The sequence below is a fragment of the Pleurodeles waltl genome, chromosome 10 (genome assembly GCF_031143425.1).
Source record: "Pleurodeles waltl isolate 20211129_DDA chromosome 10, aPleWal1.hap1.20221129, whole genome shotgun sequence".
Classification (NCBI taxonomy): Eukaryota; Metazoa; Chordata; class Amphibia; order Caudata; family Salamandridae; genus Pleurodeles; species Pleurodeles waltl.
The window spans coordinates 423405696-423431960 of NC_090449.1; the positions used below are offsets into that span (position 1 = coordinate 423405696).

At 47.0% G+C, this 26265-nt stretch overlaps 1 protein-coding gene across 3 annotated transcripts in view; it reads left to right on the forward strand.

Annotated features, from left to right (window-relative positions):
* CFAP70 (cilia and flagella associated protein 70) overlaps positions 1–26265 on the forward strand; it is a 947035-nt gene that overhangs the window by 475098 nt on the left and 445672 nt on the right. For all 3 annotated transcript variants that reach the window (XM_069210675.1, XM_069210677.1, XM_069210678.1), the window contains one exon: positions 1200–1325. In XM_069210675.1, coding sequence (XP_069066776.1) covers positions 1200–1325 — 126 coding nt within the window. The remainder of the gene's footprint in view (positions 1–1199; positions 1326–26265) is intronic.

Below are 26265 nucleotides of genomic sequence, written 5' to 3' on the forward strand. Positions count from 1 at the left end.
TGCACCTTTCTGTCAAATATTGAACTAAAGACTATCTTTGTAGGTAATGGTTCTGTAACTGCTTTGCAGGACTCCCATTGCTGTGAGGATTAGCCAATAATGTAATGCAGATGCCAATTCACATAATGCAGCTGACGAGGCTCTGCAGATGTACCCTATAACATTTACACTGTGCAGTCATCCCTTACTTCCACAACCCTTTGGGATGATCCTGTCCTAGTCCAATTGTACGTAAGGCACCCCTCTGAGAAGAGCATTACATATTCCATAGATCTGGGTGAGAGGTATCCGGTCCAAATCACTGCACTTAATGTAGCACTGAATACTCAGTTTCAGAGCTGTCATGGCAGAAATCCAGCATATATGCCGCCACAGTTTTCTGTGTACTGGAGTGTAATTACTGCAGCTTAAACCACTCTGGTGGGAGGAGCGTTGTGCTTTGCCCACTCCTTATTGATTGACCCATACCAGGTCCTTCACGCTTGACCCGGGACATGCATCCCTACCTCAACACCTTACTGTAATTCTTCCTACTGCAAGAACACACTTCCCATACCCTCTGATGACCCTCTGCATCTCACTTTCCATTAAGCAGTGCCTACATTGCTTTGCAGCTAGTTTCACACTATATATTCCATATACATTGATACATAATTTGAGCACTGCAGATTCTTGGAGAAGAGGCTACTTCAGAGCTTACCAGGCATTTGCTGTGTATTAAAGCAACAAGCAGGTTAGAATCTGATTACCAGTTTACTAAACTGTTCAATAATCCTCTATGCTCCCAAACCATGAATCTGAAAACTGGCCATTGTTCCTTAACATAGACCATGTTACGTTTCTTCTCTCTGACCTGTTCCGCGAGTATCTCAGAACAGTCATTGACCTTAATTGGTAAGAACAGGCCATTGGTACAACACTAGGATTTAAATCCAAATGGTTCATCTGGTAGGTGAGGCAGCATTTTGTTTTAAAGCCCCTATGTGCCCTACAACATCCAGATGAAGGGATACTATGATGTATGCTTAGTTCACCAGCACAGCTTCTGTGCATAAACAGTAGCCATGATTGATTGCAGGTTGATGCGTTCAAGGCATTTTCACCTACTCAAGATTTACTTCAGTGAGCTTAACTTTCATTACTCTGCTCAGGATTAGAACACAGCTATCAAAAGTCAATACCTTGTTTTTCTTTAACAGATGTTAACCGATGACAGTACTTGTCCGCCCCCACCCTCCTTCTTGGACTCTGAGCAGTTGCGACACTTTGCATGGGAAGCCGAAATCAATGAGAACTTTGAACAGGCAGCGACATACTACCAAGAGGTAAGAAACGAGAGGTACACTTCAAGACCTAATTTGTGCAAGGGATTGTAAGCATTAGTAACTTGTACTCATTTTTGGCGCCAAAACATAATTTTCATAATCACACTTTGTCTGAGAACAAGAAAGAGAAAGGCAGAAAAGGGAGAAAACAAAAAGCATACAAGGGTTTGGAAACAGATGGGGTGGAAGCAAGAATAGGCATCCTTGGTATTTGTCAACACTGGCAACAGGGACCTATGAAACACTTTAATAAAACACATGGACACAGACATACACTCACTCACTCTCTCGATGCAGATGCAGAGTTTAACATGCTATTTATTACAATTGTTGAGTATTGGTAGGGTCCATGACTCAAGAGAGGCAAAGCCTATATATATTCACTGAAAAAGTTACAGGGAAGTTAGAGTTAGGAAATAGATTTTTTTTTTGTTTAACTTAAAATTACACTAAAAAAAATCCCAAAGGTTACAGGGACATTATAGTTAAGATCATATTTTACACGCACGGAACCATAGAAATTCAGCAGTTATAGTTATATTTATTTGAAGTAACTATAACTTGTGCCCTAAGATAACTATAACTCACGCCCCCGCCATGCACCGTTTTCTCATCAATAGTTTTACTGCAAATGCTGCAGTGACATCATCAGTGATGTCACAGAAGATGTCATAATTGATGTAAAATGGGGATAGCTAGCAGTGCATGGTGAGGGTGCAAGTTATAGTTAGCTTAGGGCACAAGTTATAGTTACTTCACCTAACTATTACTGCTGAATTTCTATGGTTTTGTGCATGTAAAATCTGAACTGAACTATGACGTCCCTTTAACCTTTGGGTTTTTTAGTGACTTTATACGTTTTTCTTAATTCTATTTCCTAACTATAATGGCCCTATAACCTTTGTTTTTTTCAGTGAATTTCCAGGGTTTTTTAACATAAAGTAATGCTTAATTACAATACGTTATTCCAACCACTGCCGCACTAGGCCTTTGGCCTTGTACAGCGGGCGGTTAGCCACAATCCCCCCTGCATGCTGCCAACCCCACCGTTTTCTGGGTCTCTGAGTGGGTGTGTGAATGATTGTGTGGGTGTGTTGTTGGTGAGTTTATGGGTGACTGTGGGTCTGGCAGTGGTGTGTTAGTGGCTGCATAGGTGTGTGAGTGGGGTGACAGTGGTTTTTGCTGTATGGGTGTGAGAGTGGGTGTGCAAGTGGCTGTATGGGTCTGTGAATGGGTGTGTAAGTGGCATATGGCTTATTACATTGCTTGGTACATTGTGTGAGTGGCTGTGTGGGTCTATGACTGGTGTGTGAGTGGCTGTATAGGTGTGTACGTGTGACTGTGGTGAGTGTGTGAGTGCGTGCATGGGTCTCCAAGTGACGGTGGGTCTGCGAGTGGGTGTGTGAGTGGCTCTATAGATGTGTACGTGGTTGTGTGAGTCGATATGTGAGTACCTCTGTTAGTTGGTGTGCAAATGTTTTTCTGGGTCTCTGAGTGGGTGTGTGAGTGGCAGTATGGGTGTGTGAGTGGTGATTGGGGTTTCTGAGTGTGTGTGTGATTGGCTGTATAGATGTGTGATTGGTTGTGTGTGTATCTGTGAGTGTATTTTTTTAAATTGGGATCTGGATCCACAGATTCACGGTGGGCGCTCTGAATGCTGCAGTGGATCCACGTATCTTCGCACATGTAAAAAAAAATGTTTATCCACAATTTCTTCCCCATAAGGGGACACTGGCAGACACCTCTATCACTCTCAAGGGGTCAGAATATATCTGTCCTGACCCCCATGTTCTTACTTCTACTTTAGATCCCCCCCACCCCACATCACAGGAATCGTGTCCCAAAGTCCTCTGCCATTTTTTCATTTATGCAGCAATGATTTAAGCATAGAGTTAGCTAGTGCCTTCCAGACCGAGCTGAAAAATGGCAAACACCGTTTACCTCTCCAGGCACACTATTACTCCTTTGGATTGATAAAATGCCATCCAAGCCAACTTGGAATGAATAATAGTAGCTCCTGACACATATTTTGATTTTTGGGTATTGCTTTCAGATACATATTTATATATCTTGCACCCCCCGCCAAGCCCTGCTTATGACCCTGCATATTACATTAGTCATGACATTCTAGGACATCACTGATGACATCACTGATGACACCATCCAAGCTTCTTTTGTACACATTGCTCTATAAATGGGTATGTAATTAGAGGAATAAAGTAAGTGCAAAATAGCTCAGAATACTATAAAGCATTAATAACACTATCATACAATGATTTCATCTGTTATGTTTTATTATTGTTAGTTTCATCTTCAATGTTAGAAAAAGGAGGAAACGTTTTATTATTGTTAGTTTCATCTGCAATATTAGAAAAAGGAGGAAACAATCTGCATAGTAAGATTGATTGAGACAAATTCTACAAACTCAGAGACAAAGTACTAATCATAATTATTGCAAGGGGAGAATCAGGTGTCGCCGTTATAATGTCTGCATACTCATAACTGTTGTTCAGGAATTGTTGCAACAAACACAATTTTTTCCCAGTTTTAAGACATCAAAATAAATTGCTTTCCAGTGCTCGATACAGGTGGAGTATTGCTCATCTAGGGCCAGATGTATCAAAAAACGAAATTGCATTTCTTAAATAGCGAATTTTAAGAAATCGCTATTTAAGAAATGCAAAATGGTATGTATGAATTTTGCGATTCGGTAATAGCGATTTCTTAAAATTCGCAAATGCTATTACCGAATCGCAAATAGAGAATCCGACCCCATTTGCACCTATGGGCCTGTTACGAATGTTTTGGAATTCGCAATTTAGGAAATGCAAATCCCAGGGTGCTGGCTCTGCTGCACCCCAAAAATATTTTTACAGACATGTGAAGCACACACATGCCCTAGGGGCATGTGTGCGCTACATGTCAATTTTAAAAATGCATTTAAAATGCATTTTTTAAATTTGCACATGGTTACCACCAAACTTTTGTTGGTGATAATTGCATTTCCTAAATGCCCAATTCGCATTTAGGAAATGCTTGATACATGTGCTTAAGAAATCGCAAATAAGGATTCCTTATTTGCGATTTCCTATTTAGAGAATCGCAATTTGCGATGCTCTAAATGTGGTCGCAATTTTAAGGAATCGCTATTTTAGCGATTCCTTAAAATTGCACTGCGAATGCCTTTCATACATTCTGAAAGCATTTTTGCATTCGCAAACGGCCGAATTTTGCGATTCGCACCGTTTGCGAATGCAAAATCGCTTGATACATCTGGCCCCTAGTGTCATTTTTAGTTGTCTAACAGTCATCATAGCATTACAAATTAGATTTAATTCCTTCTTAGCATGATAATTTAGTAGCCCAAGCCATGTTGTCTTTTGGCAAAGCTGAATAATAGCATTGTAGTATGTTAATCTCCTGTATATCCCTTACTCCAGCATTCACTTAAGTAAGGACTCTACGCAAACATATGTAAAATACTTGCCTAAATGGTGTCGTTGTAGGCCAGTTCATGCTCCCCTACACTTTCATTTGTACAGCTTTGGCACTGTATCATCCATAAGCAATTTGCATAACATATTTAATCTTCATAATTCCGTTTGTACAACTTTGGCACTGTATCATCCATAAGCAATTTGCATAACATATTAAATCTTCATAGCAATGAGGGGGGATGGCAAGAGGAGTGGATTTACCACCACTTCTGGTGCCTATGGAAACCTTACATATGTGAGTTGAAGGTTGTTACTTTTTCCAAGTGTTATTAATATTGAAGGGGAGGGCTGAAGTGTAGGTTGGACAGACAATATCAGGTCACTGTGCTAGTTGGATATTACTGCTAAGGACACAAGAAGAGGGCAGACACATTACTGAATAAAGTTCATCACTTCGGGCAGCAGTGGTTCAACTAATCAGTTCTAGGTAAGATGTTCATTTTAAGAGTTACCAGTCTGCCTAGTCATGAAATAAACAAAGGTTGCCACCCCAGAAATCAGTCTTAATAGCTCTGAAAAGATCTGGGTAATTAGCCTTATACAATCCCCCAATTGTCAATGTGGTATATATTCCTAAATATTTTATTTTGCCCTTCGCCCGCCTGAAAGAGGAGGCCACATTTAGACATTCACAGGTACCCGAAACCAGCCCCATTGCCATGATCTCCAACTTTTCTAAGCTGGCCTTGCACCCTGATAAACATAAGTGTCTAGAATATCGATGATTTTAGGAACAAAAGGCCTAATTTTAATAATGGCCTGTTTCTCCATCAGGGAGTCAGAGTATATTACTCTGTCACCCTGACAGAGGTTTGCCACCTTCCAAACTTAGAAATGTCTACCAAGCTTATGGTCATTTCTAAAGCATTGGCAGGAACCACTGTCTCCGTGGTTCCTATCAAAGTTGTTTACAGTTTGGTGTAGGGCTCTGCCAACATGGTGGAGCCCTGCACCAAATTGTCTTCTTTTTCATTTACAAAAAGAAAATCCCGAATCGGGATTTTCTTTTTGAAATTAAAAAAGAAAATGCTTCTCTCACATTGGGAGTCTTCTCCCATGGCAAGGAGAGCATTTAGCAGTTTTCACTGCCCCTTACCACCAGGGTTTTCCTGGCGGTGGTAGGCAGTATAAAGGTTCTCCTATTCCACCCATCTTAATTAGGTGGGCAGAATTAGAGCTCTGCCTCCGGCGGCCCTTATGCCATGGGGCAGTCAGATGGGTTTAAACACTCAGTGACAGAGTAGTATCTGCCGTGATTAAACCTAAGGTCCACCCACATTTAAATTTGGCAGGAGGCACATTATCTTGGCAGTACATACTCCATTGTGATGGAGTATCTATACGGCCAAGTATAAATCAGCCCCCAAGTTCTTCAGTTCTGTAGGAATAAGCAAGTTATTGTCAGCAAAAACATAGTTCTTATAATCCACTCTCCCAAATGGCATGCACTGTGCTCATGGGTCCTGGCACAGCTTTTGTGCCAGAAACTCTACCAACATTGCAAAAATGAGAAACAGGAGGCAGCCCTGCCTTGTTTCTCTCAATAATGTAAATGGGGGCAAGCTAACTCTACTTATTAATAGTCTGTCGGGGAATTCCATCCAGCTCATATGAGTTTTTCCATTGTGGACCAAATTCCATTGTATCCAGTACATGTCTCAAGGCAACGCAGTCAAATGCTTATTCTGCATTTAAGGCTGAAATGATCATAGAAAACCATCTGTTGCCATATTTTTCTATCAAACGCAGTACTCGCTCCTTATCTTTTTGCACATTTCTCAATTTTTTTTTTAAGCAGGGTCATGTATACCCCATTATAGTTCACCAAAGTTAGAGGCAAATTCCAGCCTCTTATATTTTTCTGGGTCAGTTATGTGCTCGTTGGGAGTCCTATCGTTAGGATCCTAGTTCTATCCTTTGCAGTATGTAACCATTTGGTGAATAATTTGTATTTTTTATTAGCTCTTTCATAAAAACGTTCCTTCAAATGAAGTATGGCTCGTTATGAGTGTGTCATCATTAAAAGGTATCTGTTTCTTTATTATTGTCACTGCCCTAATAACTTCACTGACCCTGTCTTTCTATAGGTTCTTTAGGCCCTCCCAATAATGATCTTCAGACGTGAATTTAAAATAATTAAGTCTGCTTGCAGCTCATTTGTCTGGAATGGGGGCAGACCCAGAGTCTCCAAAAAACTGTGGAGTACACCAAGGGAAGGAAGGAGTGTGAACTTACCAAACATTATGAAATACTGAATAGCTGCCCAATTTATTATATTATTTATAGTTTTTTAATGGTTCCTTGGCATGATGGAAAAGTGTTGGTCCCATATTGAGAACACTTTAATGGGCATGCTGCTATGGGACCTGAATATGGCTCCCTAAACAATACAGGCCAACAGTGACCTATGTCACAGAACTAACACGTTCACTGATGGTGACATGAGATAAGGTGTGGAGAGAACCATTGATTAACTAATTCTTCTTCACCCAGATCTCTTCACCCTGTCGCTTTCTCTACCCTATTACTGGAGAGGTATACTTTTTAGGACAGGAAGAAAGGGGATTGGCATCTTCAAGGAAACCTTTCCAAGCATATAAGATCAAAACTACATATGTTAGTAAAATGTCCTGGTGAGCGATCATGAAAGACTTACATATTAACTATTACACCGTTGGGGCCTCTAGCCACTGAATAGTGAGGCAGAATTGAGAGATCTTACTCCATTTGAGAAACATTTGTCCTCCAATGAATATGAATCCATTAGGGGTCTAATGTCCAAAATTAATAAGGAACTCAATACAGTCCCAAGAGCTTGCAAATGGTTGGCTATTTCATGACTGAAAAGGAGAGAGAGAATTCACCAAGGCACAATGGGACAGATTGTGTCAGGACATCCCTGGGACTGTGCAAAAGTTTCCAAAATCTAGAAACCTAATACATAGAAATGTATAACTGGTATATGGCCACAAAAAGTCTAAAACTAATGCACCCTAATACTGATTGAAATTGCTGGAGGCAAGGTGGAATAGAGGGAGGAGTGTTGCAAGTATGGTGATTATGGCCCTCATTATGTCAATGGCGGTAATGGCCGCCTACTGCCTTGGCAACGGCTGCCAAAACACCGTCGCCGCGGCTACCTACCGTCCGCCATATTATGACCGTAGCTGGAATTCTGCCAGAAGGCTGGCGGAATTCCGGCTGCGGCTATGGCGGTGGACGGCGGTAAGGTGGTGCTGCTGCCAGCAGCAGCACCATGCCAGTAGACCGCTGCAGACCGTATCATGACCCATGATACGGCCTGGCGGTGTTCTGCTGGTGGACGCTGCTGCTGGCAGCAGCACCACATCCCGTCTCCTGCCGGAGGACCTCTTGCAAGCAGGTAAGTCGGGTGCTCCGACAGGGGATGGGGATGGGGGTGCTGTGTGTGGGGGTGTGGGTGTATGTTTCTGTGTGCGTGCATGCGGGTGTGTGGTGTGTGGGATGCGTGTGTGCATGAATGGGTGTGAGTGGGCGTGTATGTTGTGTTGTGTGAATGCTTGTGTGCTTGTGTGTATGTCAGTGGATGTGTGTGTGAATGGATGTCTGCATGCGTGGATGATTGTGGGTATGAGTGTATGTATGCATGTGCATGTTGGTGCATGAATGTGTGTGTTTGTCATGGGGGGGAATCTGGAGGGAGCAGGGGGCAGAAGAGACCCCTATCAGTTACAGGGAAGGAATTCCCTGGGACTGATAGTGCCTACGGCCATGGTTTTCGTGGCGGTCAGGAAGCCACGAAAACCATAAAGGTAGGCAGGGTCATAATCCCGCAGGTGGGACAGTGATGGCCACCTGGTTGGAGACTAAAGTCTCCAGCCCGGCGGCTGTAACCACCCTGGCGGACGGAGTGGTACATTGGCAGTTTGGCTTGAGCCAAACCGCCAATGTCATATTTTGGGGAATAGTACCGCCAGCCTGTTGGCAGTACTTTTCTCCAAAGTATCGCCGTCCGCCAGGGTCATAATGAGGGCCAAGGTCTGCTAAGGAAAGCTTATTGGAAAGAAGCCTTTAGCCGTATGAAGGGCACTCTGGACTTTTTTTTATACCTGTTGATCCATTGGTAGTAATATTGAATGTGCACCCAGAATCAATGAAAGGCTTGATAAAGTATGACTCGATGTTTCTGCTTCATCTACTACAAGCACTGACAAGGCTACTGTGTGTGTCTGGTAACGAACACAACGTCCGTATATAGACAACTGGCTACAGAGACTTTGGACCATTATGGCCACGGGAAATGTTAACTCAATATCTACAGAATGAGAGATTCTGATTTATTGCAACATGGAAAATACTTGAAGATTATCTCAGACACAGGTCTCTGAACGTGGCAAGCCCTAGATTCTTTCAGTCATTGACATTGTAATGGGGCAAGAAAGCAATAGCAATATTTATCAGAAGGAGAGATTCTTAGCAATTAGAACTCTAAACAAAATATACATGAAATTTAGTTTTGTTTGCTGAAGATTTGATATGTTTGTATATGATGCTAATGGTGGGTGCAGGTGGGAGAGACTGTTGCTTTAATGCAATGATATGCAGTGCCTGTGAAAGTATTGTTTATATATCACCTGTTAAGCTAAAACTCAATAAAAATGTCTTTAAAAAAAAAAAAAAAATGCACACAACAAAGTCAGGCTCAGATTTTCTTAGCTCATACTTAGCTTTTTACCATGTTGTAGTAGGACTGAAAATGTTTCGAGAAAACTGCAGGTCTGAACTTTCCACTGTGCATGTATTTTTTTTACTATTGCTGCTATTGTTAGTTATAAGTGAGTGTTTCTAGCTCTTGCTTACGTCCTCCCTCTCTCTTTGTTTTGTGCTCTGTCTCTGTTTCTTCTTTTCCCTGGTTGAATGGCAATCTTCCACTTTCTCTCTCATTTACTTTCTTGTCTTTCTCCCTAGGGACACTCATGTGGTTCTCCCCTATGTTGATGATGTGTTTTTATGGCTTTTTCCTTGGTTAGATAGTTGACTGATGATGTGTACTTTCTCCATTTATTCCTCCTTTATTCTCAATCTCTTTGTCATCTTTATGTGCCTTCATAGCCCAAATGTTATTGATCTTGCTTTCCCTATTTGATGATTCTGCATCGTAGGATCCTCACTGATAATCATAAACAGAGAATAATTCCTATGTATGTGCTAGGATCCCGGAACACTTTAACTTCAAATCTTGAGAAAGTAATTTTTAGTAGGAGGTAATACCTCAGTTCTCAACTTGGAGAGTTGCCCCACAAAGAAATGACAGGCCTGCTTTTTTGACTGATATTTTCTGTACTAAAGTTTATTAAAATAAAGTAAAAAGATTACATTGTAGCACCTGACTACAATGCATCCATAGGTTTTAATAGGAATCATTCATTAGAGTAACTGCAGCGATTGAAAATGAATTAAAAAGGGTTGTGTTAGGGCAAGAGTTCACTGAGTGTAAAGAAGAATACACTGTTACCTTAAAAAACCCGAAGCTTCCCTTCCCAGCATGCACTGTACTGGCAGTTTTCCTCTCAGCCTTAGGCCCTCATTACGACACTGGCAGTGGGTGATAAAGTGGCGGTAATACCGCCAACAGGCTGGCGGTAACTACCTCCAAATTATGACCATGGCGGTGATATCTCTGATAGACAACCGATGTACCACACTGACCGCTAGGGTGGAAACAACAGTCACCAATGCGGTAGCCGCCTACAGCCAGGCGGAATACAAAGTACCGCCCACCATTTTTTGACCCTGCAATCCACCACCTTTTCCGGGGCGGTACCAACGCCATCAAAAGCCTGGTAGAAACAGAGCACAAAAGTGAAAGGACTCACTGTTGGAGACACAGGGAAGAACCACGCCGCCATGGAACCCGAACTGCATGTTTTCCCGTTGGTCTTCTACGTCATGCTCCACCTGGAACACCAACGGCGGCGAAGAAGATGACGGTGAGTACAGCCACCTAGCACACAAGGAAGGGTGGGAGGAAACGAGAGTAACACACACATGCACCACACACACCCGACACACCCGACACACACACACCATACACACAACCAGCTGCATACAATAAACAATTTGTCCCCGATAATCGGCAGAATAATGTAAGGACAACCGTAATTGACTAAAGTGATTGTAATCAGATCAACATCAAAATTAATAAGTCGATTTGGCAATCCAACAGATATGTACAAATGTACAAAAAAGGGACACTGCCCAGTCCATAGTTCACAGGGCCCACATGGCCACAGGGCAAAGTCCAAGGCCCCACTCGAATCCTGCCCCCATACGGAGAGCACACTGCAACTGCAGTTGGCAAATAGGCAGGCACCTCAGGGGGATGGGGGGGCACCTCAGCCAGATGCGGAAACAAGACCACTGGTTCTGGAGGGGGCAACATGCCCATTGCTCTGTCCTGGGGAGTGCAAGGCCACAGTCTCTGGAGTGGGTGACTTGCCCACTGGTTCTGGAGGGGGCAACATACCCTGTGCTTGGTCCTGGAGAGTGCAAGGCCACAGTCTCTGGAGTGGATGACTTGCCCACTGGTTCTGGAGTGGGCAACATGTCCTGTGCTCGGTCCTGGGGAGTGCAAGCCCACAGTCTCTGGAGTGGGTGACTTTCCCACTGGTTCTGGATGGGGCAGGCCGCACAGCAGCCCTTGGAGGCTGGACTATATGTCTTCCGCCGGCGGTGACGGCTGCACAGTGGCTGGGAGGCTCCTGCTCAGCCCCTGCACCCTCCGATGACTGCACTGAGGTTGTAGTTGTGGGAGTCTCCTGCTCAGCCCCTGAACTCTCTGATAGCTGCACAACCACGGCTGGCGGTGGGGGCTCTGTGACAGCTGCTGGTGCAGGCTCCTTCCCCTTCTTTGTGGCTGGGTCAGGCTCCTTCCCCTTCTGTGTGGCTGGTGCAGGCTCCTTCCCCATCTATGTGGCTGTGCAGGCTCCTTCCCCTTCTTTGTGGCTGATACAGGCTCCTTCCCCTTCTTTGTGGCTGGTGCAGGCTCCTTCCCCTCCTTTGTGGCTGGTGCAGGCTCCTTCCCCTTCTGTGTGTTTGGTGCAGGTTCCTTCCCCTCCTTTGTGGCTGGTGCAGGCTCCTTCCCCTTCTTTGTGGCTGGTGCAGGCTCCTTCCCCTTCTTTGTGGCTGGTGCAGGCTCCTCTCCCTTCAGTATTGTTGGCCTGGAATCCTTTCCACCACAAGTAGGTGGTGCTACCAATGGGCCCATGGAATGTTTGGCTGAGGTGCTTAGCTGGGTCCTTGCTACCCTGCCCAAATGTGCAGGACGGGGGGTAGGGAAGAGGTCAATCTGGGAAAGGAAAAGCTTTTTAGGGATGTTGGGGCAGGAAGAGAGAGGAATGATGGGAGTGGAGGATGAGGGAGTGGTTGTTGGAGGTGTTTGTTGGATTTGGGTGCAGGTGCATGGGCTGTATGCTGTTGTGAGGTAGATGGCTGTTGGGTGTCTGAGTGCTTGCGTTTGTGTACTTTGGGGGGGGTACAGACACAGTGGGAGAGGACACAGGGGACGTGTGCATGGATGTTGTGGAGTTGTCTGCCAGTGAGGTGTGTGTTGTGCTTGGTGTGGTGATGGTGCTGGTAGTGGATATTGATGTAGTGCATGCAGGTGTGAGTCTGGACATAACTGGGTGGGAAGTGGAGGAGGAGGAGATAGTGGAAGTAATGGATGTTGTTGTGTCTGCAAATTAATGCTGTTTGTGTGAGTGCCTGTGGGATGATTTGTGGTGCTTGTGTTTACCTGTGACACTCTTGGGTGTTGTTTTGTGTGCATGCTCGTCTGGCTGTGTGCTTATGATATGTTGGGGTTGAGGAGAAAGAGACTGGGAAGTGGAAGTTGGAGGGGGGAAGATTGAAACAAGGACAATGGCTGCCATCAGAGAGGAGGCCAGAGCCTGAATCAATCTCTGATGGGCTGCCAATCCACCGTGAATGCCCTCTAGGAATGCATTAGATTGCTGCATCTGGGCTGCCAGCCCCTGGATGGCATTCACAATGGTTGTTTGCCCTACAGAGATGGATCTAATGAGGTCAATAGCCTCCTCACTCAGGGCAGCACCCTCACACACAGGGATCAGGCCTACGCACTCTGCATGGCACTACCAGTGAAATGGCTACTCAGCAAGGAATGATGAGGGGTACACACTGGCAACTGCAGCACACCTGGGACCCACGCAGCCCTGACCAGTAGTGAATACTAACAAGCTAGGTAAGAAGTATTTCATAATCAAACCCGTAGCCACCAGAGGACCTACGCTGCTATGTCTGGCCTGGCCTAGGGGCACCCACTGACACACAACCACCACCCGGATACCACCCCTCCAGCTTTGAGCTTCAATGATGGCTACTGTACTCACCCCCTTGTGGCTGCTGTGATGCCCTCAAGCGCCCATCCAGCTCAGGATAGGATAGGCCACCACCAGTGTGTGGGCCATCAGGGGGGGTCAGGGTCCGACGGGCACCCCTTCCTTTTTGGGAGGCCATCCCCAGCTGGGCCTCCATGGTCTTCCGTGCCCAGCGTCTCAGGTCCTCCCACTGTTTCCAACAGTGGGTGCTCCGCCTGCCATAGACCCCCAGGGTCCGCACATCCTTGGCGGTGGCACACCATATATCCTTCTTTTGATGGGCGCTTACCTGCAGAGGCAAAACAGACAGGCAAACACTATTAGACCAACAGTCGAGCCAGTAACACAAATGGCCCACCATACCCGTTTCCATCACCACTGGCACACACATAGCCCAGCACACAATGTTTACACCGCAAAGAGGACATCCACCCACCCCTCTTACACGAGGCCTTCACACACACAACTCCATGGATTCATGCCGCATGCATTGTGCCAACAGTGTACTCACCTGTTGGTCTGGAGGCCCATACAGCAGTCCGTACTGGGGTAGGACCCCATCCTCCAGTCGCTCCATCTCCTCCAGAGCGAAGGCTGGGGCCCTTTCCCTGGTCACACGGGTAATGGCAGGTTCCAGACACAGGTAATAGCAGCACATGCAGAGTAGGTCCTCTCCTATGGAAGGTCAGGAAACAAGTGAGGCATCTGATAGAAAAAGCGGTCACGTCCGCGGCGGTGCATACCGTCACCGCCGGCGTAGATCACCAATGGCCACTGTACCCCATAGGGCCCAATTATAACCAATGAGGAATTGCACAGCGGTTCGTGCCGGCCTACCGCCACGGCGCACAGCGTCAGCGGCATTACCTCACTTCCACCTGCCCCTCCACATAGGACAGGCGGATGCCATTTCAGGTGTGGAGGAACAGGCCTATGGATTAATGCTGCGTCACAGGATAAATAGGCACATACGTCACCAATTACACTGTCCCATTACTTGTTTGCACATTGCAGACTGCTGTTGTGGCTCCATTGCTCAGTTTGTGACAGGCTCCTCACTCTTTTGTCCCTTAGATACCTACCGCTGCGGATGAATAGGAGATGGAGACATACCCCCATGTACAGACCCCTGGTGGACTTGGCTACACTGGAGGACAGGCACATAATACTCACCCATAGACTGGACAGGGCCACAATCACAGAGCTGTGTGCCCAATTGGAGCCTGACCTGATATCGGCTATCCATCACCCTACTGGGATCCCCCCTCTTGTGCAAGTACTATCAGGTCTCCATTTCCTGGCAACTGGTTCTTTCCAAGTGACAGTGAGCTTGGTAGCAGGAATGGCACAGCCAATGTTCTCCAGTGTGCTAACAAGAGTGTTGTCTTCCCTGATAAAAAAAAAATGTGCAGCTACATTGCATTCCCCCAGCTTGAGGATTTGGCCACTGTTAAGGCCGGATTCTATGGAATGGGACATATCCCCAATATAATTGGTGCAATTGACGGAACACATATTGCATTTGTCCCCCCGCCAGAATGAACAGGTGTTCAGGAATCATAAGAGTTTCCACTCCATGAATGTGCAGATGGTGTGCCTGGTGGACCAGTACATCTCCCACGTCAGTGCTAAGTATCCTGGGTTGGTGCATGATGCCTTTGTCCTGAGGAATAGCAGCATCCCAAATGTGATGGCTCAACTACAGAGGCACAGGGTGTGGCTAATAGGTGAGCCCTGGTTCCCGCCCAGTATATTTCGGTGTATGCATACAGTGTGGGCCATATAGGATAGTGTGTGGCTAAATGTTGTCCCTCAATATTTGTAGGTGACTCTGGTTACCCAAACCTATCATGGCTGCTGACCCCTGTAAGGAATGCCAGGACAAGGGCAGAAGAACATTATAATGAGGCACGTGGGCGAACCAGAAGGATAATTGAAAGGACTTTTGGCCTCCTGAAGGCCAGGTTCCAGTGCCTCCATCTAACTGGATCCCTGTGCTACTCACCCAAGAAGGTCTGCCAGATAGTAGTGGCATGCTGCATGTTGCACAACATGGCCCCCAGACCACATGTGCCTTTTCTGCAGGAGGAAGAGACTGGAGAAGCCCATGTGGCAGCAGTGGACCCTGAGGACAGTGAGGATGAGGAGGCAGAGGATATAGACAACAGAACATCTGTGATACGTCAGTACTTCCAATGACACAGAGGTGAGACAGTGCAACTTTACATTTCTATGACTGTATTTTGTGTGGCATTGGCATGCTGGCATTTCCCACTTCTTTGCCCACTTACTGTTCCCTCTGGATATTCATTGTGCAGATGTTGGTGATTTGACAAATTCGCCTGGTGTGATCACAACAGCCAGCTACAGGTCATTAATTCTATGCTCATTCTATGTACAGTTCATTTACAATGGTTGTAGCTGTTTCAATCATTACATTTTTGAAATACATGAAATACTCGAAGTTGAATTTTATCCTAGGGTGCTTATTGTAGTGCTAATATATAGAGGGGGAAAGTGCAATGGGATGGGGTGATGCTGGAGGAAAGTCCAGGGTATTGTTCCAGTCTGTTTTCCAGTCCAGGTGCATGGTCCATGGGGACACAGGAAGGGGAGCAATAGCAGTTCAAAGTAGACAAGGTGACTGAGTGGGACACAAGAGGGACAATCATGAGATTTATAATTTCCTGGCGGTGGTCTTGGCAAGTGTCTCTGGCTTCTGTCTGGTTCGCAGGGAAAGTTTGCGGGATGGTTCAGCATCTGCAGGGGGATGGGTGCGGATGGCCTGTTGGTCCTGTGGCGGGGCCTCCTGGCCACTAGCGGCAGCGGAAGTGGAGGGCTGTTCCGATGACTGGCTAGTGGCAGGGACCCGCTGGTGTGACACTGCCTCCCTCATAATGTTGGCCATGTCTGCCAGCACCCCTGCTATGGAGAGCAGGGTGTTGTTGATGGCCTGCAAGTCCTCCCTGATCCCCTGATGCTGTCCCTCCTGCAGCCGCCTGTTCTCCTGCACGTTGTCTAGGATCTGGCCCATCGTGTCCTGGGAATGTTGGTAGGCTCCCAGGATCTCTGAGAGTTCCTCCTGGAGAGTCGGTTCCCTGGTCCTGTCCTCCCCTGGCGCACAGCAATCCTCCCAGTGTCCCTGTTGGCCTGTGCCTCTGTCCCCTGAACCGTGTGCCCACTGCCACTGGCCCCAGGTCCCTGATTGTCTTGTGTGCGAGGTGTGGCCTGGGGTCCCTGTTCAGGTGGGCACACTGCTGATTGACGTGTCCTGGGGACAGAGGTGTGGGTACGCTGGGTAGGTGCTGTGGTGTTGGTTCCTGATGGGGGAGGCTCTGTGGTGGTCTGTGAGTGGGCTTGGGTGACTGGCTATCCAGTAGTCCCTGATGGGCCAGGTAGATCATCCAGATCCTGAAGACCAGAGTCACTTTCATCAATGTGGGCCTCTTCTGTTGGGGGACTGGATAGTGATGGCACCTCCTCCCCAATGACAGTGGCTGGGGTACCTGTGGGAATGTAAATGATGTATTATGCTTCATGTGTATGACATATTGTCCTCTATGGTTGGTGTTGCCCTGCCAGCTTTTACTTGTGTATGTTGGGATTGTTAGTTTCCCTATGCTGTGTATGCTTTAGTGATGAGTGTCCATGCAGGGATGTGAGGGGTGTACATGCATTGGTACAGCATGCAGGGCTTGGCATTGGGATTAGTGTGATGTGATGGTGGAGTGTGTGGGATGGAGTGGAGTAACGGGAGTGAGGGTTAGGGAGTGTGATGGCATGCAGGTATGGGGGTGATAGTTGTTGAGAGTTGACTTACCAGTGTCCAGTCGTCCTCCAACTCCGACCAGGCCCTCAGGATGCAGTATTGCCAGTACCTGCTCCTCCCATGCTGTGAGTTTTGGGGGAGGAGGTGGGGTCCTCCTCCAGTCCTCGCTATAGGGAGCTGGTGTCTTGCTGCTGTGGAACGTACCTTCCTCAGTAGGTCGTTCCACCTCTTCCTGATGTCGTCCCTTGTTCTGGGGTGCTGTCCCACGGCGTTGAACCTATCCATGATTCTCCGCTATAGCTCCATCTTCCTTGCTATTGATATTTGCTGCACCTGTGCTCCAAATAGCTTTGGCTCTACCTTGACAATTTCCTCCACATGACCTTTAACTCCTCCTCAGTGAAACGGGGGTGCCTTTGTGTTGCCATGAGTGTTATGTGATGTGTGTTGGTGAGGGTGTGTTGGGTAATATGTTGGGGTGTGTGATGTGGAGTGCGTGAGGGGTGTATGGGTGTGAGTTGTGTGTGGCTCTAGTTGTCGCAGTGGTCTTGGTGTCAGTCTCGTACCAATTATTTGTATTCGTATGGGGTTGTGGGTACTGTGGGTGTGTATTTTATAGTGGTGTGGGTGTGGTGTGTGTATAGGTGTCAGGTGTGGGTTGTTTGAACTGTCCAATATAGTGTTGTTTTGTATGTAGGTGTCCATTGTATACACGGCGGTATCTATCGCCAATGGTTTACCACAGTTGAATGTCCGCCGTGGTGATTCGTGGGTCATAATGTGATGGGCGTTGTTCTGTTGGCATAATGGTGTAGGTTTTGGGTCCACCACTTTTGCACTGACCTTTGGTCTGGCAGATTTGTGTATGTGGCTGTATTCTGTTTGATTGGTGTGTGTGTGTGTCATAATATGGTGAACGTATATCCGCCACCGCAGCTGTAAGTTGGCGGCCGTCATCATGGCGGTAAGCGGGATTTACCACCAGTGTCATAATGAGGGCCTTAGTTCTTTTTTCTGACATATGCTGAAAGGAGCTCAGGAACACTCTTTAAGTTACTTTATCCAGTTTATCTTCACCGTTTAAGTCTGAAAGTTACAATTTCTTACCTCATTCGCCTTCTTTGAGGTTTTATTATATCTTTCACCATTTTTTAACGAACTATGGTGGTTTTTTTCTTCAGAATACCTTGCTTTTTGTGAAGTGTCCAGCATGTGGGTGAAAAAGGCCTCTTCAGACCCACATTCATTGTGTGTGCTCTGTCTGCCAGATTCTCATTCTGCCAAGGAGTGTGAGTTCTGCCTGAAAATGTCGAAGAGAGCCCTAAAAGATCAAGAGGGCATCCAGTTGAGAGACAAGCTGGAGAACCTATGTCAGGAGGAAGAAAAGAAAAAACAAAGGAAAAAAAGACAGTGAAGGGGCTCCTTTTTCTGCAACAAGAACACTTCACTCTAAGGACTCCCAGAAAGGGAGATCCATTGAGAAAAAAACACCATAATTCGACCTCCTGGTCAGTGTCTGCTGCCCTCTCCAGCTCCTCTGGCTGCTGCCTCTGCCCTTTGCTGGGATGAACTGAGAGTCTCCTGACACTCAGTTCGAGGACCTCCTCTACCCGCAGGCTCATCCCTGCACCTCATCCCTGGTGGTCTAATGGCCATCACAAGTAAGTTTCTCTTTCTCTCGGTCGCTCGTTCACTGTTGCCTTTTCTGCCTATTTCTTTTTTTTTTTTTTTTTTTTTTTTCTCGTTTTTCCTTTATTCCTTTTCCATTTCTCCCCTCTTTCTTCTGCCCCCTCCCCCTCCACCCTGTGAAACACTTTTCCCATCCTCTTGCCCCCCAGCTGTCCGCTCCCCCATCCCCTTCCTTTCTTAAGGGCAGTGCAGCGTGCCAAAGGCAAGCCCATCTGTACCCATCCACTCCTGGACCGCGCCCAGCACCAAAAACCCCTGGATCTCTGTCAAACCACCCCCTGGACTGCCTCCTTTTGTTCTCCGAGACCCTCATCCACCGCAACACTGGACGTCTTAGCAACTGCTGCAGCATCTCCCCCAAGGACACCCACGGACTTTTCACCTGCAGGAACTGCATCTTCAGTGCCAGCCTCAAAAAGCTGAACATACTCTCTGCACACAAAGATACCAATACCCCTCCACAGCACCTTCAACTGCCTGCTGCTCAACACCTGCTCCCTCCACTAACACACCACCGAACTCTGGGACTTGATCAACACTGCTCGACCGGACATCGCCTTCCTTATAGAGACCTGGACAAACCCCACCTCGGGTCCAGATATCGCCATTCCCGACGGTTACAGCATCCTAAGGAGGGACCAGCCCTCCCACCCATACAGAGGACTCCCCATCTTACACAAGTCCTCACTACGTGTCAAGGCTGTCCCAGAAGAACACTGCACTGCCATGGAACACCTTCACTTCCTAGTCCACTCCAACCCTCACTCCTCACTCTGCTGCACCCTGGTGTACAGGCCACCCGGCCCCCGCCCAGCTTTCATAGACAACATTGTAGACATCGCTACCCCCCAGGCCCTGGCATCAGTCAACTACCTCCTTCTCTGCAAACTGAATTTCCACCTCAAGGACCGCAAAGACCCAAACACCAACGCTCATTGTGACAACTTCGCCACCCTCAGCCTCAGGCAGCTGGTCTCCACACCCACACACATCGCAGGACACACACTGGACCCCCGCTTCACCTCAAGCAACCGGATCATCATTGAGACCATCTCCACCCCAGACTGGACTGACCACCGCTGCCTACACTTCACAATCACTGCACCCAGCAGCCGCAACCGCACTTCCAGGACCCCCCACAGGCAATGGAACGAAATCACCAACAAGCAACTCACCTCATCGCTCGCCAAATCCCTCCCTCATCTGACACAGGCCAAACGCGTACCCAAGAAAGCCAACTGGTTCACCACTGAACTCCAAGAATCAAAGTGTACCCGCAGACGTTTAGAGAAAAAATCGAGGAACAGCAAAATCAACAAAGACCTCGACTCATCCAGAGCTGCAACAACCGCCCACCGGTGAAAAATCAAGAACACTAGGAAGGGCATGCTCCGGGAGCACACCAACTCCTCTGCACACAACTCTAAGGAACTCTTCTCAGTCACCAACAAGTTCACAGATCCCCCCTCCGAAGCCACCAGCATCCCCGTCACAGGACCTCTGCGACAAACCAGTCTCCTTTTTCCGCCACAAGATGCCGAACATCTACAACAGCTTCCTCCCAGAAAATTCTGGCACCGGAATCTGTGACCAACCGACCCTCAAAGGAACCCACCCAGACCATCCACATCTGGTCCACGCTCACCACAGAGGAAACAGTCAACATCATGAACAGCACCTCCTCTGGAGCCCCCTCGGACCCTGCCCACACCACATATACATCATACCGAGCACATCCATACCCCCAAGCTCTGGAAAACAATCAACTGCTCCATCAACACGGGCACCTTCCCCGAAGACTGGAAACACACCGAAATATGCCCTCTCCTGAAGAAATCTTCGGCTGACCCATCAGAGATTAAGAATTTCCGGCCCATCTCACTGCTACCCTACCCGGCCACAATACTGGAGAAAATAGTCAATGCACAACTACGGAATTTCATCGAGGCCAACAACTTCCTGGACAGCTCCCAGTCTGGCTTCTGCAGGAACCACAGCACAGAGACAGCCCTCTTGGCAGCCACTGACAACATCAGATCACTACTAGACTGCAGCCACACCGCAGCACTCATACTCCTCGACCTCTCAGCAGCATTCAACACGGTCTCCCACTGCACTCTTCATGGAAGAGCCCTGAAATAGATCCACTCCTTCCTCTCCAGGAGGACTCAGAGGGTCAGACTCCCGCCTTATACTTCCAGACCCACAGGAGTCCACTGCGGAGTCCCCCAAGGATCCTCACTGAGTCCCACACTGTTCAACGTATACATGGCCCCTATGGCTGCCATCGTCAGAAGCCACGGTATGAACATTGTGTCATACGCGGATGACACTCAACTCATCATTTCCATCCCTAAGACCTAGACACAGCCAAAAGGAACTTCCACTCAGGAATGGAAGCCAACCCCACCTGGAGGAGAGAAAGCTGCTGCAAGCTCAACTCCGACAAGACTGAGCTCATCATCTTTGGAAACACCACCTCAGCTTGGGACGACTCCTGGTGGCCCACATCCCTAAGCGGCCCCCCCTTGCACCAACTGAGCACACCCACAACTTAGGAATCATCATCGACTCCTCCATATCCATGACCCGCCAGGTAAACTCTGTTGCCCCCTACTGCTGGCACACACACTGCAAACTTCAGAAGATCTTCAGATGGATCCCAGCAGACTGTCGCAGGACAGTCTCCCACGCCTTAGTTACTTTCAAACTCAACTATGGCAACGCCCTTTACGCCGGCACCTCTACCAGGAACATCAAAATCCTAAAACTCATCCAGAACGCCGCCACCAGATTAATTCTGGACCTCCCTCACCAAGAACACATCTCCCAACACCTGAGGACCCTCCGCTGGCTACCGATCGAGAAGAGAATAACCTTCAGGCTTCTCACCCACCCCTACAAGGCCATACACAATGCAGGACCAGCCTACCTGAACCACTGCGTCTCCTTCCACACCCACCCACCCAGATCCCTCCGCTCCGCCCAGATGGCCCTGGCCACCATCCCTCGCATCCGCAAAACCACCGCCGGCAGACGATCCTTCAACTACACTTCAGCGAATAGTTGGGTCAACCTCCCACTGCACCTCAGACAAAGCCCGTCGCTCACCATCTTCAGGAAGAACCTCAAGACGTGGCTCTTCGGATGAGGCCCCTCCTCCCCAGCGCCTTGAGACCCTCACAGGTGAGTAGCCACGCTTTACAAATAGGGATTGATTGATTGACATAATCATCGTCACTCTGAGCATTCTCCTCACTTAAGACACCAGTTGATGTTGAGACACTCATTGGCACCAACTCGAAAAGTAAAACTATGGCACTGCTGGCGATGACGACGATACTGCAGGTACCATTTCTTTACCATTGACAACAGCTCAGGCACTACAACCGACAACGTTGATATTGTCGATGACGGAACACTCAATGTCAAGTCAACAACGTTCCATGTCTAGAAGATCTGCATATAGGGCGTCAACTTCAAGATCACTGCTGAGACACACAACGTTAAGAAGATCAACATTGAGACAATCAGGTTGGTCTGTTTTTCTAACCTCTGACTCCCTGCATTCAAATAATGAGAGAGTATCTCGACCAACATTAATAATCCTTGAAGATGATCCTTTACAGGAACAGCTTCCTCCTCTTCATTTAACTCTGAGACTTGTCTCACCTATCAGGTCAATACCTCATCCTGTATTACCAGAGCCAATACCTACCCTAACAGTGTCTCCTCACACTGAAGAACACTCCATTTTGCTAATGCAACACACTCAATTCCAAGGAGATGAAACATAAGACGACCACCTTCACAGTCTCGGTCACCATTTAGTTATTTCTCGGATTCTTACTCCACCTACCTCTCCGGCAGAGTCATCCTCAAGAATATCTCCAATAGATTACATTTTGACCTTTCTGGAAGTTTTGGTTAGAGGTGCTAGCAAATTAAACATTCAATTAAAGACACCTCAGGCTTCAGTCTCTTATTATGGAAACTCTACAAGCTAGTGTTTTGCTGAGACCCACCGTACCATTGGTTCCTGGATTTGCGGAGCTTACAGAAGAAAAAATCCTTTCTCCATTTACCATTGAAGCAGCAGCTCCTTGAGTTTTGTAACTGAATATTGCTCAGTTGATCTTGGCTCAGGCTCACCTCACTTAAATAAGATGCCCAATAAAAGATTATAAATCTTCATTTCACTGGTGCTGTTCTTTTTAGTCCGCACACTGACGAGGAAAATGAAAGGATGAAAATGAAGCAGAGACCCTAAAAGCAGTGGTAGTGGTAGTGGTAGAGAGAAAGAGATTTTACCGTCCCCATTACTACTGAAGGGACTATAAAGTTCACTCAAGACAGAGAGTTCTATCCCCTCAATGGCCTTTGCAACCTCAATACTGAGTATGCCAACAGCCATGTCATCAACAACAATTCCAATCTAGGAATAGCTGAAGTAACAACAACATCAAACTTGCTGACAATTCTCGTCCAAGGCAAGACCGTCCTAAAAACAGTGAGGATCACACTCCCTCTCTTCTGTATCCTACGGTAGGAGGGAGTGTCTCTTATCATTTATCAGAGTAGAAGTTCATAAACACAGACAAGTGGGTACTTCAAATTATTCAAAACGGTTACTCCATTCAGTTCAAAGTTGCTCCTCCTATAATACCTCCAAAATGAGTACCAAAATAACAATTGCCACTATTAATAAAGAAGGTTGAGTCCTTACTTCAAAAATGGGCAATAAAACTGGTTTATTTTTCGCAGAGAGGAAAAGGTATCAATTCCAGATATTTTTGGGTACCCAAGAAAGGCAAACCATTGGAACTCAGGCCTATTCTCGACCCAAGGCATGCAAACAAGTTTATAGAAAGGCAAAAATTCTGAATGCTGGCCCTACATCAAATCTATCCACAATTGGCAAAAGGAGACTAGAATTGTTCTGTTGATCTCCAAGGCGCATATTTTCACATACCCATTGCGAAGAAGCACAGGAACTTCTAAAGATTCATAGTAGGACAATCTGATTACCAGTACAGTCCTCTCATTCGGCCTCAAGTCTGCTTCCAGGACAATTTCAAAATGCATGTCAGTTCCTCACCTAAACGATTGGCTGATAAAGGCGCAATCTCATTGTCAAGCACAGTTGGATTTCAACATAACAACCAATCTCTTGACAAAATTAAGTCTACAGATCAACCATGAGAAGTCAATTTCTTCGCCACACCAAATTGTAGATTATTTAGGAGCCATCTCAGGCACAACCAAATAAAAGTGTATTCTTTAGAGGGGAGAGTGTCCACCTTTTTTCTGAAATGTCAACTATTACTTCATATACCTCATACAACAGCCAGACAGATATTGCCCCTTCTAGGGTCTATGGCGTCTTCCATCTACCTTGTACCGAATGCACGCTGAATTACACAGTCTTTTTATTCCTTCCAGCTAACTCTGAAGGACTGCGTATTCTAAAAGAAGATTGGTGTGCAGCATTTCTCTACAATTGGTGTATCATATATATATGTTCGATGGCATGTGTAGCTGCAGATACACATGCTATGCATACCGTCTGCCATCTAGTGTTGGGCTCAGAGTGTTACAAGTTGTTTTTTTCGAAGAAATGTTTTTGAGTCACGGGATCGAGTGACTCCTCCTCTTCGGCTCCATTGCGCATGGGCATCGACTCCATGTTAGATTGTTTTCTTTCCACCATCGGGTTCGGACGTGTTTCCTGTCGCTCCGATAGTTTGAGTCGGAAAAGTTTCAAAACTCTCTAATTCTTGTTGGTATTGTTTCGATCGCATTCCATCTTCTTTCGACACTTCGGTACTGCCGGGACAAACATCTTTATTCGCCCTTTGGGGCGCCCGCACCCAACTCGGGCCTGATCGGGCCGAGCGTGTGGAAGCTTCATGGACCGGACCCCATTCCACTTTTGTCCTCGGTGCCACGCTAAATTTCTCTACACAGACCATCTCGTCTGTAATCTCTGCCTTTCCCCAGACCATCTAAAAAAAAAATAGCGAGGCCTGCAGATCCTTCCACTCCAAGAAAACGCTCCGAGACAGAAGAGCACAGAGACTCGAGATGGCATCCAAGAGCACCAAACGTCTCGACGTCAAAGAGGACGAGATCATGCAGACGCCAGTCTCAGTTCGAGGATCCGACTCCGAACAGAAGTCTGAGGAGGACAGACCGGTCACGGCAGGACAGCACGTGAGTACGCCTGCCCCTGTCCCAGCCAAGCCCAAACATAAGGCCTTGGGAACGCAACTGCCGGAAGGCAATGGCTCGACCCGGAAAAAGACTTTCTGTGACCAACCCACAACTCCGGCACCTTAAAAGGCCACGCCACCCAAGCCATTGGACTCGAGCCGAGGCTCTGTCTCCGAGCCCACCAAACATCGATCCATTGAGTCGAAACCTCGAAAATCGTTTTCGGAGCTGAGACCATCCTCGACCCCAACTTTTTCGGTACCAAAAAAACCAGCTTTGGAGCCGAAAAAGCCAATTTATACGGAGGAACATGGACTTTCACAAGCACTCAAAGAAAGCCATAAACTTACTGAGGAACACTGACAAATAGAGGCAATGGATGAAAGGCAAGCCAGGATTCACATCCATAAAGAGACTGGCAGAATTTTAACAGCACCTCCTCTGAAGCCATAGAGAAAATTAGCCTTTCAGGAAGAATTGGACACTGCTCAGCCTCCAGCTAAAGTGCCAAGAACCAAAGAGAAACCTCCAGCTCCTCAATTTTCTCCTCCTCAGTCTCCTCCTCACTCTCCTCATTTACTTATCTCTCCCCCTACTAGTCCCACTCCTATACAATCACCAGCACACTCATTCGATTCGCAGCAGGACAATGTGGATCCATGGGATCTTTATGATCCAGACCCCATTCCCGACAACAACCCTGATTGCTATCCCTCTAAGCCATCACTACCAGAGGATAGTACAGGCTACACTCAGGTCATAGCTAGGGCGGCATCCTATCACAATGTCTCCATGCATACTGAGCCGTTAGAGGATGACTTCCTTTTTAATACACTTCCCTCTACACATATAACTTATCAGTCGCTTCCCATGCTCCCCGGCATGTTAAAGCATGCTGAACAAATATTCAAGGAGCCAGTTAAAACTAGAATAATTACTCCTACGGTGGAGAAAAAGTATAAGCCACCTCCCTCTGATCCTGTCTTTATCACACAACAGTTGCCTCCAGACACAGTAGTAGTAAGCGCAGCCCAGAAAAGAGCACACTTGCAGTCATCAGGGGATGCACCCCCACCAGACAAGGAGAGTAAAAAGTTTGATGCTGTGGGGAAAAGGGTGGCATCTCAAGCAGCCAACCAGTGGAGGATAGCCAACTCTTAGGCATTGTTGGCTAGATACGACAGGGCCCACTGGGATGAGATGAAAGACATCATACAACATCTCCCCAAGGAACAGCAGAAGAGGGCACAACAAATAGCAGAGGAAGGGCAAGCCATCACCAATAACCAGATAAGGTCAGCCCTAGGATTTAAGCCTGAAATACAACAGGCTATCCTCAATATGCCGTTTAACCAAAAACAGCTTTTTGGTCCAGAGGTGGACACGGCGATTGA